General features: G+C 35.0%; 3 protein-coding genes across 4 annotated transcripts; 2 read left to right on the forward strand and 1 right to left on the reverse strand.

The window, feature by feature from the left end:
- Nucleotides 1-5,529: 5,529 nt before the first annotated feature.
- On the forward strand, nucleotides 5,530-7,840 carry LOC124920565 (triacylglycerol lipase OBL1). Of its 2 annotated transcripts, none has more exons than XM_047461070.1 (4): nucleotides 5,530-6,010; nucleotides 6,163-6,440; nucleotides 6,575-6,612; nucleotides 6,706-7,840. In XM_047461070.1, the coding sequence occupies exons 1-4, from the start codon at nucleotides 5,698-5,700 to the stop codon at nucleotides 7,658-7,660; spliced, it is 1,584 nt and encodes a 527-aa protein (XP_047317026.1). In that variant the 5' UTR covers nucleotides 5,530-5,697; the 3' UTR covers nucleotides 7,661-7,840. The 2 variants fall into 2 exon arrangements, with proteins under 2 accessions (XP_047317026.1, XP_047317027.1); XM_047461071.1 differs by having other exon boundaries at nucleotides 6,575-6,608; nucleotides 6,711-7,840.
- Nucleotides 7,841-8,088: 248 nt separating this feature from the next.
- On the reverse strand, nucleotides 8,089-9,081 carry LOC124914170 (mitogen-activated protein kinase kinase 5-like). The gene has a single exon (XM_047454669.1). The coding sequence runs from the start codon at nucleotides 9,079-9,081 to the stop codon at nucleotides 8,089-8,091; it is 993 nt and encodes a 330-aa protein (XP_047310625.1).
- A 646-nt stretch (nucleotides 9,082-9,727) lies between these two features.
- Nucleotides 9,728-12,139, forward strand: LOC124914179 (D-3-phosphoglycerate dehydrogenase 2, chloroplastic-like). The gene is given in 5 exon segments (XM_047454680.1): nucleotides 9,728-10,408; nucleotides 10,411-10,818; nucleotides 11,024-11,134; nucleotides 11,220-11,315; nucleotides 11,414-12,139. Coding segments are annotated over 5 exon segments (2,022 nt in total).
- Nucleotides 12,140-15,908: the final 3,769 nt, after the last annotated feature.

Consider the following 15,908-nt stretch of genomic DNA (forward strand, 5'->3'; position numbering starts at 1 on the left):
ATTTTCACTGTCAAAATCTTGAAGAGAATGAATGATAACAACCTACTTAATAAATATTAATACAATTTATTTAATTTAATTTTCAATCTAAAAGATCCCCTTACGATAACACACTTGGGCATGAAGACTTAAGCTCCCATTATGTCCAAATTCTAAGTCTTTTTCGTAGTGCGGAAGAACAGTGACACCGCTTGAATCAGACTCGGGTGTGTGGGTAAGGAAAAGCAGCTGAGTTTGATGGCATGATATATGCCGGTCTCTTTCCAAAGGTTGCCTTTCTCTTTCTCAACGCTCCGTCTCCGACTTGATGACTGGCTAGGGAAGGCTTGCTAATCGATACCGCCGCTCGATCGCCCCTATGAATAAAGTTACTTTTTCGTAGACGTTCACTTGCATCACAAACACAAGTGCTCTATGAACCGTGCAATAAGGTCACCCATAACACGGCTCTCCCACTTGAGTTATGTCCGACCCCCTTCCCATGCTTGCTCCCAGCCAGGTACTTTCGTGTCCTCCCATTCAAAAGCTATGGCCCTCTTCTTCTTCAAAAAGAGAAGACTACTGACCTAATTCCTTTGAATCTCAGATGCCCACAATGCCAATGGTAAAGGAGTACCTCAAATAGACCATTGAGCGGATCCCCTGATTCTGGTTTAGCAGGATCTTTTCTTGACACCGAAAGTACATCTTTGGGAACACCTAGACATCCATCAGTCAGGAATGACTCTCCAATATCAGGAGCAGGTAAGGCTTAGCTCTCTTGTAAGGGTCGATAGGCGGACACCACGATGAGGCTGGTCCCTCTTTTAGTAGACTCAGTTATTCATATGAATGAAGAAAAGAATGCCGGGCTCTCTCTTTTTCTTTTTGCTTCCCTGCTGATACTTTCTGTTTCGTCGAGCCCCGAGGGTCCTCCGTTCTGTAAATAAGAGATGTATTATCCGGTTGAGCTGTCGCAATCAGTCTTTCTCTTCCTGGTAGCAGTACGAATAGGATATCCAACATTACTGTATTAAGCCTTAAGCAATCAGGGTTAAGCTAGCTCATTGCCAGAAGGAGCGAGCTCGTATTTAGATCAGAGGACTCGTTCTCCCCTCTTCAATTCCCAATGAACAACATGATCTTGACCTATCATTTGTTCAATTTGGTCGATCTGATACTTAGTTAACTCTTTTATCTTTATGTTCCCACTGATACCTAATCGATAACGAATCTGAATGGCTTTTTTAGGTCCAATTCCATCCATTTTTGTTGAGGCAATTCTTACTTGTTTATTGGCAACTAATCTATTTTTTTTTAGTAAATAATGATAATGAATTGACTAACAAATAGAAAAAATATTTATTGAGAGGGGATCACGGCAAAGCTCCGAATTCTGTATTTATCTTTCCTTTTGCAGCTGCTCGTTCTTCCGTTCCTGGAGCCCCACGTGACTAAATAATTTATATTTTATTTTAATGATAATTATGTTTAAAAGACATTGGACTGTACATTGGCAGTTAAGGCATATGAATATAGTTTGACTAAGAAACATCAACGGTGAAACAATTTCTACCAAGACCATAAGCTTTTAAAAGGCTTTAATATAAAAACTTAACAATGCAAAATCGAGCCTATTCATTTAAAATATTATAAACTAATATTTTAATTTAAATAATAAATATTTGAAAATATTGTTTAAGAAAAATTATATTATAATAATTTTTTAAAATTTTATTTTACCATTGTTAATTATTTTTTTAACATGTAAAATCATATTTTAAAACAGTTATTTAACAAATGTGTAAAATATTAAAATAAAGACTTAATGTATTTAGACAATATTTTGTTTTATCTTTTATATTTATATGTTAAAATTATTATTATTATTGTATATATATATATATATATTCATAAAATATAATCAATATTCAATATTAAAATAAAACTAATTAATTTATTTAATAATATATTTTAACATGTTTCAAATCATTTTAAAATTATTTTTATTAAATTAAATATTAAGTAAAAATCTAATATAAAAAATGATTAATTAAAAAGAATTAAAAAAATGAATAACAAATTATATTTAAATAATTATATTAACTTTTTAAAATTAATTAGATTTTATTTTAACTTTATTTATAATACAATAAACAAAATAAAATTATATGTAACTTAAATAATAATATAAAAATTAAATCAAAACTAAGCTAAAATTATGAATAATTATAATGACTTGATTGAGGTCTATTATTCTAATATTCTAATGTGAGAAGGTAATATATTAATGTTCTAATGTGAGAAGGTAATATATTAATGGTTTGAATCTCTGTCTTCTCTATCACGGACCTACATAGCTTAATAATAATAATTATTATAATTATATAATAAATTTATTTGACCATAATTAATATACTGCATATTTAATTTGTTACTATTAATTATTATTCATGAGATTAGATCGACCACCAGTGGATGATGATCCAACACATGGAGGGAGGGAGAGGGGTCTCACCCTCTCAATTCATATTCTAAAATACAATTTATAAATTACATTATTAAACAAAAATAAAAATATACAATTAATTATATATATATATATATATATATATAGAAGACTTTTCTGATTGACGATGCCCCAAAAACCATGTTAAATGATTAAGCGGCCGTGAAAGGCGCTCAGTGCTGTCCACCCCTAAAATGTGTATTCCATCAGCTAACTAATTATACCCTTCCTGCCACTTTCGCCATTCTTTTTTCACATTTTCATAATTTTATTTTAACTTAGGTTATCACTTAAAAAAACAAAAATAAATAAGTTTATCACTTCTATATTTTCTTTAAATAATTAATATTAAAGTTATTTAAAAATTAATTCATTTAAACCCATTTTAATTTGTTTGATTTATTTACACGGTGTATTTATAAAATGCCCATCTTGGACAAAGTTTAAAAATTAAGTCTGACACCATAGATAACACATCTGCAAACAACATAATTTATAATTTTACTTAGAATCATTTTTATTTATTTAGAAAAGTATGAAAAGAATGGAGATATAAAACCTAAAGATCACGATGTTACTGTAACTTTGGTGTTTTTCAGGCACCTTTTTGGAAGATTTAGATATTAAAAGATGTCTGCCATGTTTTATTTTGCATTTGGCAATCTAGTTGTGTCAGATTTATTATATTCTATTGTAAGATTTGGACTCATAGGTCTTCTCACTTATTTTCTTAAATCTAAGATTTTTCTAAAATAGCTTAGATTGACTTTTTTTTATTTAGTCAATGTTTGGAACATTGTCGCGCCTTCTCGACGAACTAATTGCGTTTGAACGCATCCGAAGATGAAGGACACCTTTCAAATCAGACATACCTTGGACTTTGAAAGTGGATATATAGAATCTCTTATGGCAACATTCTCGTTTGGAGTGAAGAGGATGAGAGCAAATCTCTTTGCGTATAAAAATATTTGGTATATGAATCTAGCTAGGTACCTTGTCAGGTTGATTAGAACGCAAACCAATCTTTTTTGTCATTACTTTTTTTTCTATTATTTTCCTTTTATGTTTTAGGATTAAACATTTTATTCGATTTTATTCGCATTTTTCTGAAAAATGCCCCAAGTTTTGATATATGATTTTCTTTTCAAAATAAGAATAATCTTCTTCTTATTTGTTCACATTTAAAAGAAGAATGATGATTATGACCGGGCCTATTGAATAAATTGTATACGTATATTTTAATAATGAATTAGGTCATGACGTAGTTCGTGGTCATGAAAACTTTTTTATCAATCTTTATCGTTTCAGTTCAATGCGAGCTCTGATTTTAATGGTTAACAAAAGTTAGTTTTTTTTTTTATTTGAAAGGTTTAACATAATATGTTAGCTACCTTTTTAAAAACTTTATAATGATCCAATTTTGATATCCAACCTTCGAGATATTAATTAGATGATGGCCGAAATCCTTAATATTTGTTAAAATATGTGGAATTGGAGAATGAAATTACACTTAAAAAACAAAAGCAACAACCTCCATTGGTGAGTGAAGCAGGCGGTAAAACTGGATTAGTTCGATGCTACATGTACTGGTAGTGCATGTATCCATTAAGAAAGTGTCACATATACAAAGAGAAAAAAATTAACAAATAAAAGAGGTAATGCTTTACTTTTGTGTATAGGTGTCACTTCATGAGTGAGATACAGGTAGTGCCTGAACATGTAGCATCAAATTAACCGTAAAACTGACTAATGGCTAATATCTCTCACCAATAACTTCAAATTATACATCTTGACTGAGTTCAAACCACAACAATTCAAAATGGAATAAATTTTCTGATTAGTGGATTAATGTCAACAAAATGATGCAATTAATAATCAGAGGGATGCATTTCTGGGTCACCATCACAATGTTTGTGTTTGACAATTGTAGGAAGTGTGATGTGCTCACTTTTAACTTGGGAATTAATAAAACAATTTTTAAGTTTGATTCTAGGTTTTTATCGACATTTTTGTCTATAACTTATTAGTAACCTGGTGGCTGATATTAGCAGATTAGGCATTCATTATGTAATGAAAATGCAAATCTTGCAAAGTAGGCATGGCAAATTTTCGGGTTTCGGGGATCCGATTCGAACCCGAACCGAACCGGACCCGAAATTGCCTCGAAAAAATCGGGTTCTTAAATTACCCGAAATATCAGTTCGGAACCGATGGGTACCCGGACTCGAACCGGACCCGATTTTAAATTTTTTTAGTTATTTAACTCATTTTAACTTATTAATGTATTTTTAATTTTTATCTATGTTTTAAACTTAATTTGGATTAAATTGAACAAAATTTTAATATTTAAAAAAAAATTATATTATTAATGTATTTAATGAAAAAAAATTATAAAATATTATAAAACAAACAATCATATATTATATAATATATAAATAGATAATATTTAAATATATATATATATATATATATTAAAATAATTCTCTCTCTATTGTATCTCTTCTTCCTTCTTCCTCACAAACCGTCTTCCTTTTTTTTCACAAACCGAACATACAAATTTTTGTTATTCTTAATTACTGAATTTGTTTGGGTACCCGAAACCGAACCGTTCCGACCCGAAATTACCCCGAACTGAAAATCAAGACCCGACCCGACCCGACCCGACGGGGCAACATTGTCATGCCTGTTGCAAAGTTAGATAATCTTAGGCATTATTTAAATAACCAAAATGAAAAAATATTATATCAAGTATCACACCTTTTTCTCTAGTTAATTAAATAATTCAATTTATTGATTAAAATATTTTATATTTATTATTATATATTAATATACTTTAAATCATTTTATTATCAACTATTTTCAGTTAATTTGGAAGATATTGATGACTTAGAAATTAATGAATTATAAAAACCTTACAAAAAAAAAAAATTAGAAAAGAGAGATCCTAGAAAGACAGTCGTAAGTCGTAACAGAGAAGGATTTTGCTGGATGCTGGTTGTAAATATATGTTTCTCTTTTGATCTCAGAAGAAAAAAAAACATTTAAATAATAATAGATTCTTCTCCCTCACGAACACATCATCAACATCATCATCTATACGTCTCCCCCAAATCCAATAAATATTTCCCCACCGCTCTAAATAAAAATCACTTCTCCTCCTCCTCCTTCTCAATCTACTTGCTGCATTTACACTGACGAAGAGATTATATATGGATTCCGATCGACGCTCTGATTACTTCACTGTTAGGTCAGAAAACGGCGGAATAAGAGACCTTTATCGATTCTTGGTATTGGCCGACATAGCCAGCGGCAACAAGTTCATAGAAACTTCCAATGAAGACTGCGTCATGGGCCGCGACACCTGGGACCATCGATGGGTGATATTCATCTCCATCATAGTCCGCAAAATCATTGCTTTCTTTGGTAAGCCTATGGAATGGACTGGTTACTGTTTTGAATTCTTCCTAAATCTCATCTCTGACAATGGAAACATCCTCCGATTGCTCCTCAATCTCTTACAAGGTTAGATCGATTTTGTGAGCACCTTAATTATATACGACTTACTGCATGCATTTCCTGATGTTTTGTTTTTTCACTTCACGCCGCCCTGTTTGTTTAGATAGAAACGGAGTTTCGATTTATAAAGAAAACAATAAATGGTTAAAGTGTTGTAGGGAAGGCTGTAATACCGAAGAGAGGGTCGGAGACCTTCATAAGCGTAATTGGGCATTTGGATGGGAGAATAGACCTCCTCCTCCTACACAAGAAGACCACCAGTAGTACTGCCATTGAAGAAGAAGAAGATGATGATACTTCTGCTTCCTTGTGGAGGAGGGTACTACAACAACCACTGAACAACAACACTAGTCTGATGGACCTATGTATTATGACCTCCAAGTTAGCTTATGAGAACGCCAAAGTAGTCAGAAATGTTGTCAATCAGCATTGGAAGGCAAGATCGATCACATCCTTATCTTATTTCTGAAAAATAAATAAATTTAACCTACTTGTAATAATAATTTGCCCTGTTTATTTATTTGATTAAAGTTGTGTTGTTTTTGGCTTTATGAAACTAAAATCAAGCAGATGCATTTTGTGGACTTCTACAACTGCTGGAACGGTAGGTATTATAAACTAAATAATTAAGCAAGGCAAGGCTTGATTATTCATGAACCATGAATTAATTTACCTAGTTGTTGTTGGCTGTTGACAATTAGAACAGATTACCAAAAGGAGAAATCTACTAAAGTATTTATAATGTCTGACAAGGCTGAAGATGCAAGTTTGATAGTAATCGGGTTCAGGGGCACAGAGCCATTTAACGTGGACAATTGGAGCACAGATTTTGATTACTCGTGGTATGAGATACCAAAGTTGGGGAAAGTCCATATGGGATTTATAGAGGCCTTGGGTTTGGGCAACAGGGCTGATATCTCTACGTTTGATCAAGCAGTACTACTGAAGGATAACAATAATAATAATGTTTTGAAAGAAGAAGAAAAGGAATCACCATCATCTGGTAGTAATAGTAGTAGTAGTAGTAGTCCAGAAATGGTGGAGAGGAGTGCATATTATGCTGTTAGAAGCAAGCTTAAGAGTATGCTGAAACAACATGAAAAGGCAAAGTTTGTTGTGACAGGACATAGCTTGGGAGGGGCTCTAGCTATATTGTTCCCGACAGTGCTGGTTCTGCACAAGGAGAAAGAGGTGATGGAAAGGCTGGCTGGAGTGTATACATTTGGTCAACCAAGAGTTGGAAACAGAGAGTTGGGAAGGTTGATGGAAGAAGAAGACATGATAGGGCGTAGTAGATACTTGAGGGTGGTGTATTGTAATGATATTGTTCCAAGGTTGCCTTTAGATAACAAAACCTTCTTGTACAAGCATTTTGGAGTTTGCCTATACTATGACAGCCTCTTTGTTGAAAAAAATATGGACCAGGATGACGAACCAAACCCAAACTACTTTGGGTTTCAATTCCTGATTCCCGAGTACTTCAATGCTGTTTGGGAGTTGATAAGAAGTATCACAATGGGATGTAGATACGGACCAGACTACAGAGAAACTTGGCTTTCCCTATTGCTCAGGGTTGCTGGTTTGGCTTTTCCTGGCCTTTCTGCTCACGCCCCATCAAACTACGTTGACTCTATCAGGTTGGCTGGGAAATCCTAATAATCTCTACTCTTGCATTCATTTTGTTTGTTTGTTTTTATATTGTATTAGTAGTCTAGACTAATATATATGCAGTAACTGGTGTTTTAACTATCTATCTAACTGGATGGATGGATATATATCCTTTTAAGAAAATTTCAAAATTTTACAGGATATATGCATAATCCTTTTTTTTGTCTCCATATTATTATTATTATTATTATTATTATTATTATTTAATTTCATATATGTATCTCTATCTATTGCAAACTGGATATATTCTTATTGTTATTGATTTCAATGACACAATTAGTAGCAAGTTATAGAGCAGCGGCAACATACAACATGAGAAGATAAACTAACTATTACAGAGCAACATACATACTAGAATGAGGCCAAATTAATGGGTCATTTTTTGAGACAAGGTATAACTAGCTAGCTAGCTAGAGCTAGGTAGAGGAGATGAATGGATGCCTTAACAACTGGGCTGCGGACCACCTCTTGGCCGGGTCCCTCTGCAGGCAGCAGCTTATGAAGTCCCGGAACTCCCTGGATGCGGTCGGCGGGGCCTCGGGAGGCTGCGACATGCAGATAGCGCACATTAAGCTTGCCCAATCTCCCTGCCTGGACACAGTAAACGGGTATCGTCCTATGTAGAATTCAAGAATGCTAACTCCCAAGCTCCAAATGTCCCCCGCGTATCCGTCGTACCTCCCCTGATTTAGGTCGGTGTTTATTCTCTCCGGACTCATGTAAGCAATCGTACCCACCGAGGAGTTGCAAGGATCCATCGTCTGCGCCAGGATTCTAGACACCCCAAAATCGGCTATCTTTACCTCTTTCTTCGAATTTATCAACAAATTGGAGGGTTTGATGTCCCTGTGCACGATTTTGCGGCTATGGAGATAGCTCAGACCGCAAAGGATTTGTTTGGCCACGTCCCCTAGAGCTTTCTCTTCGCGAAGATGGAGACCTTCGAGAGATCCCCCGTCCATGAACTCCAGAAGGACCTGAATCTCTCCCGCGTGGTCAAACATGTCGTAGCATTTGACCACATTTTGGTAATCCACGTCGCGGAGGATCTCGATTTCCCTGCAGATCTGCCGCCGGACAGACTCTTCGTGATTCCCGTAGATCACCTTGAGCGCGTAAGCTGTTTCCGTGGGACGGTGAATGGCCTTGTAGACGGTGCCGCCGCTGCCACTACCTATGCGATTGAGTCGCTCCAGCTCCGAAATAGCCATGGGGCTGGTCCTGATCAGTTGTTGGTTGGAGGACGTCGTCGTCGAAGAGCTTGGGGGGGCCGAGGAGGAGGAGGAGCAGGCTGGGGGAAGTGGGAGCGGAACGGCTAAGGATGAATCACGCTGAGGTAGAGGGAGACTCAGGTCGGGCCGGCGACGCTGATGGCTACGGCTGGTGGGAGCTGGGAGAATCGGTCTCATTATTATTATTATTATTACTATTATTATTAATAATGAGCAGCTGTTGTTGGGGCTGAATAGTAATATTTTAAACAACAAAAAATGGAATGATGAAAGAAAGTTTGGAGAACTATATATATATATACATATACATTGATGATTGTACATTCATTCTATATATTCTGGGAGTTGACAGAAGATGTCGTCCCTTTCCATCATCCTTCCCTTCTTCGCCTGCAGTTTGAGAAACTATGTTGGGTCATGTATGAGAGAGAGAAAATATCAGGAGAGACAGCAGCATGAAAGGAGAGGTTGAGGAGAGAATTTTGGTTCAATCACAAATTCAGTTCAACGAGCGGGATAGAATGTGGGGATGTTATAGACAGGATAATTGTAGTTTGATTTGGGTTATTTTGGGATTTTTTTATCCATTACTCATGTGCCATCACAATTTTTTCAATAAAATAATTAAATATACATTTGTTAATTTTATGTAAAAAATGTTTGAAAAAAACATAAATCAATTGGGAAGGTGGTCTGCTTGCATGCATGCTGCTTTTTTTCCCACGGATCAGGAGGAAGAGAGGAGATTATTATTATTACTCACATCTTCTTTTTCTTCAAAGTCGTCAGAAAGAATTCCATGATCTAAATTCAACAAACAACCATGTCTTCCGCGAATCCCATTTTCGCATCATCGTCAACTCATGCTCCTAACAAGAATTCCTCCCCACGACGACGACGTCTCTCTTTCCTGAATTCCTCTTCCCAAACGTCGATTTCTTCATTCCCCAACCTTTTGCCCCTCCAATATCTTCTCCGATCTTCTTCTTCTTCTTTTGCTGTCTCCAATGTCCTCAAAGTCGTCCGCACTCCCAACAACATCACGCCTTCCAAGCTTGCTCATGCACAACGCACAGCTTCTTCCTCCCCTAAACCAAGAATCCTCGTCTCCGAAAAGCTCGGAGAGGCCGGGCTGGATCTCCTTCGAGAATGGGGTGAAATCGAATGTCTCTATGACTTGTCCCCCGAGGATCTGTGCTCCAAGATCTCACAATTCGATGCTCTTATTGTAAGGAGTGGGACCAAGGTCAACCGACAAGTCTTCCAAGCGGCCCAGGGACAGCTCAAGGTAGTTGGAAGAGCCGGCGTAGGAATCGACAATGTGGATCTTCAGGCTGCCACTGAGTATGGTTGTCTTGTTGTTAATGCTCCCACGGCTAATACGATTGCTGCTGCCGAGCATGCTATTGCTCTGCTTGCTTCCATGGCCCGTAATGTCTCACAGGCCGATGCTTCCATGAAATCAGGTATATATAGATATTTAATTATTTATTTATGAATGAATGAATGATTTGGGGGTACTGGTGGTGTGGTACAGGGAAATGGCAACGGAACAAGTACGTGGGAGTTTCTCTGGTAGGAAAAACACTAGGAGTGATGGGATTCGGAAAGGTTGGATCAGAAGTTGCAAGGAGGGCAAAGGGGCTTGGAATGCACGTGATTTCACATGATCCATATGCCCCTGCCGATAGAGCGCGTGCAATTGGTGTGGATTTAGTCTCATTCGATGAGGCTATTTCCACTTCAGATTTCATTTCGCTGCATATGCCGCTCACACCCGACACTTCCAAGCTGTTCAATGATAACACTTTTGCCAAGATGAAGAAGGATGTGCGCCTCATTAATGTTGCAAGAGGCGGTGTTATTGATGAAGATGCATTACTCAGAGCCCTTGAGAGTGGGGCTGTAGCTCAGGTCAAAACCCCTTAATAATAATGCCTTTCATTTTCATCATTTCCTTCCTCTCTAGCTAGCTAGGCTCTAGCTAATTAATTAATGATCCATTAATTAATGGCTTGATGATTAATATTCAATAAGGTAATAAATTATAATTACTAATTAATAATAGTTTGAGTGTTGTTGTTCTTTTCTTCCTTACTCATCAAATTATAAATTATAGGCAGCACTTGATGTATTCTCGGAGGAGCCGCCCTCCATGGACAGTAAATTGTTGCAAGTTGAGAATCTCACCTTAACACCTCACCTTGGAGCTAGCACCAAGGAAGCTCAGGTATATATGAATCTTTGATTTTTGATTCATATATATGGAAGGTGATGATGATGATGATATGTGACTGTATCTTCTTGTTCTTCAGGAAGGTGTTGCTGTTGAAATTGTTGAGGCTGTTGTTGGAGCATTGAATGGGGAGCTGTCTGCAACTGCTGTAAATGCTCCAATGGTCCCTGCTGAAGTAAGTAAAAATAAAATGAAATGAAAAGAATAGAAAAAAGGAAGATTAATTATAATTACTGATTCATGCATGCATGCATGCATATGATTATAAGCCAGGTTGTGTGTGAGCTAGCCCCTTATCTCCAACTGGCTGAAAAGTTGGGGAGGCTAGCTGTACAGTTGGTGGCTGGAGGGGGGAGTGGGATTAAGACAGTAAGGATAATATACAGATCGGGTAGGGATCCAGATGACCTGGATACGAGACTTGTTCGCGCGATGATAACAAAAGGGATAATAGAGCCGATATCAAGCTCTTTTGTGAATCTGGTGAATGCGGACTACATAGCCAAACAGAAAGGCCTGCGAATAGTGGAAGAGCGAGTGGGTGTTGACTCGTCCCCAGAGCATCCCATTGACTCAATTCAGCTCCAGATTAGCAACATCGTCGGATCAAAGTTTGCCAGCGCCGTGGTGGTGTCCGTACCGACATCGGAGGAGGAGGAGCTAGGAGATCAAGGAATTAATAATAATATGATCAGCGTCCAAGGAAGGGTTAAATGTGGAACTCCCCATCTGACTAGAGTCGGATCATTCAGCGTCGACGTGAGCCTTGAAGGAAACCTCATACTCTGCCGTCAAGTCGACCAACCGGGCATGATTGGCCAGGTTGGGAACATTCTCGGGGAGGAAAACATCAATGTCAGCTTCATGAGCGTTGGGAGGACTGTCAAGAGGACCGAGGCTATCATGGCCATTGGGGTTGACGAGGAACCCAACAAGGATGCTCTCAACAAGATTGGGGATGTCTCCGCTATTGAGGAATTTGTCTTTCTCAAGCTATAATCTTAAATATATAATTCCATCACTTTATATTTTTTTAATTCTTATTTCAAAATTAACAAGATACCTAAATGCGTTGACTACACCTTCTATTTACTAATTACATTCTCATTATTATTTATTTAATATTTTATTTTCTCTTATATATATATATATATATATATATATATATATATATATATATATATATATATATATATATATATATATATATATATATATATATATCCTTTTTCTTTTTCAAGAATATATATATTTTTTCCATCTTGTTGTTTTGTTTTGTCGCAATTTTTTTAATCAACATATGTTATATGCTGTATAGTTTGGCATCGATTTGTTGAATCTATAATTAATGTCTAGAGAATAATATAGTATTAGAGCATCTCCAGCGCATAACCTGTGCCCGCATCGGACAGCGTGGAAAAGGGCAGATCATTGTTTTTTTTTTCATTTTTTGCATTGTAGATAAAAGCAAAAAGAGGGCAGTGCCCTCTATACCGGTCATGCCCTCTTCTGACATTCTCATAATTATATAATATAATATAGAAATATTAGTTATATATTTAATTATAATATATTTTCTTAATATTTTTAAGTAACATTATAATAATGTTAAATAAATATATATTCTAAAATTTTACTATAATATAGAAATATTAATTATATATTAAATTATAATAATATTATAATATATTTTAAATTATAAAAATATTTTATATTTTATTATAATATAGAAATATTAGTTATATATTATCAAATTTTTCTATAATATATAATATAGTAATAGGAAAATGTTTCACAATTTCTGTCCGTAAAAATGTTTAAAATTTTATGTATTTTATTTTATTTGCATTATTCTGGTAATATTTTTAATATTATAATATATTTTAAATTATAAAAATATTTTATATTTTCTATTAATTACATTAACATGTTTTAAGATGTTTTTTAAGATGTTTTAAGGTGAAATTCTTATATTAACACGTTTTAAGGGTTTAAGTTCTCAAATTTTACTATATTATAGTAATATTAGTTATAATAAGATAAATTAGTTATTTATTTAAAATAGTATAAATAAAGTTCACATTTATTTAGATAGAAGGGCGGGCGGAAGCATTGGAGTGTTTTGACCAAGTACAACATGTGCCCGCTTTATGCTGAGGTGGAACATTAATTTGACAAAATAAGAGGGCAGAGGTCATTTGCGCTGCTGATGCTCTTAAGCTCAGTGAACAAATATATATATATATATATATATATATATATATAATTTATATGAATTAACTATTTTGATATATAACTTTGTTTTTTTAATTAACTAAGGAGAATTAAGATTAGGGTGCAAACGAACCAAATTTAACCGAATAATACAAAAAAATTGATATTCGAGCTCGATCTCGAAAATTATGAATGTTATTCGAATTCGATTCGAAGTTCGAAAATTCAATAAAATTTGGCTCGAGCTCGATTCGAAGTAAAGTTCGAATATCGAGTTCGATTCGAATGGTTCGAACCTTGATTCGAACAACTTCAAATCATAACTCGAAATAATTAAATTCGAGTTCGATTCAAAATATGTGAACATATTTGAATTAAATTAAGTACAACAGAATAAAAATTTAGAATTATACCAAAATAAGAAAGTGCATTTAGTACAGCTTTCACCATTATATTTTCATAAAAAAAACTAAGTCCACCGATATATTTTCATCCAAAATACACAAAAATACCATGAGAAAAAAAAGCTCCATGCTTTCACCTCTTTAACCTATACAAAACCAAATAGATAGTCATAAATTCATAATAATATAGAAATTTATCATTAAAAAAGTATTATAGTCTGCTGCAGAATAGCTCTAGTTTCAAAACAAATAATTATATAAATTTGGTCAGAGCAAATTAATTAACATGAACTTAAAAGATACTCAAAAACAACTCACTGGCCATGCAATTGAAATATGAATATGTTTCTTAGGGCCCAAATTAGCTTAGAGTTCAATATTGGGTATCAACAGTTATCTAGAATTAGAATTGTTACTTTGAGTTGTTCCTTCCTAGCTAGCTAGAGAGATTATGAGGCAAACAATGAAGCGGAGATGGATATTTTGGTTCTTATCTGTTTGATGTTAACTGTAGTTTCAGACATGGGTACAGGATTAGTTATTACAATCTTGGTTAGATTAACATCTCATCAGAGTGAAAAAGATTCTTAAACTAAGAAACGATATTACAGATCTTTATTACATCCGGCTAAGGGACGGAAAATGCACTCTATTCTGGGACGATCCCTGGTTCAAAACCAGCCTATCATCCACAAGGAGGAGTTTCAAAATACTCATATTAAAATGGACTGCGCAGAAGCGAAAATCAGAGACATTAAAGACGAGAATTGTGACTCACTCCTAAGAAGAAATCCAGAAGGACAAAGGATACTTGATCATATAAGTAACATACAAATACACGACAGACCGAATATTCTTGAATGGAAAGCTGAGGACAATTGAAAGCTGATATCGAAGAAAATATGGGAGGTAACTCGGGAAAAAGCGCAGAAAGTAGAATGGGCTCCTCTTGTATGGTCAACGAAGATTATCCCTCGATACTAGTTTATCATATGAATCTCCTTCTGGGAAAGACTCATCACTCGTGATCGTATCAGCAAGTATATGAGCATCCCGGATGTGAGATGTCTTCTATGCAGAGGAATTAAAGAAACCATAAATCACCTATTCATGAGTTGTTGTATTGCTTCGGAGCTTTGGGACAGATTCTATAAAAGCTTAGAGTTGATCACTTTCCCGAGCGAATAGAATGAAATCAAAGAAGAGGCACTACTCAAAGCCAAGGGAAATAGATTTGTAACAAGCGTGTTCAAGTGCGGCTTTAGAGCAGTAGTGCATAACATTTGATAAGAACGAAATGCAAGGGTATATGGCAGAACCCGCAGGAGCGTTGAAGAGTTATGGAAATATATTGTATCGGATTGCAGCGCCCTCGCGGGAACGTGGAGAAGAATTCCAGGCACGGAGCAGAACTGGAATATCTGCAGGAACTTAAATTTACCGTTCTTTGAACTCATTAGAATTAAAAGCATTGTAATTAGATAATTCATTTACGTTTTTAGCTTTTTAGCTTTTATTTAGAATGTTACGACTTCAAAATCATTCTAGGCCTGTCTAGAATGATCTCTTAAACTCGTGGTTTTTTCCCGTTTTTGGGATTTTTTAATGAAATGACTCCAAGTCGTTCCCCCCCCCCCAAAAAAAAAAACATCTCCTTAGAGTCCGATATCAGGTCATCAGATTTCATATTAGTATTAATTAAAGATTAGATTAGTAAATTCAAATAAAACATTAAAAAATGTATAAAAGTTATAAAATTGTAATACAATTGCTTACCTTCAAAATGTAACTGATTTTTTCAAGTTCCGATGATCGATTTAATCTATAGACAGATCAATTGTCAAATGTTGTTTATAAGCCTACAAATATAATGACAAATATAGTTATCATTTATTTTTCAAACACTACTTTCTAATTAGATAAAGAGAAATAAACATAAGCAAAAAACAATCATTACCTTAGTTTTTTTTATCACTCCATGTCGTTTTCGACACCAATCTCCACCGCACATCAATATTTCGACTGTTTTAGGAGCTAAAAAAGCACGATACTTATCAATAACACGACCTCCAGCACTAAAGGTTGTCTTTGAAGCTACTGTTGTAATGAGAATTGCTAATATATCTCTAGCCATAGTTGCAACACCGGAA

Source organism: Impatiens glandulifera, chromosome 1, assembly GCF_907164915.1.
Source record: "Impatiens glandulifera chromosome 1, dImpGla2.1, whole genome shotgun sequence".
NCBI lineage: Eukaryota > Viridiplantae > Streptophyta > Magnoliopsida > Ericales > Balsaminaceae > Impatiens > Impatiens glandulifera.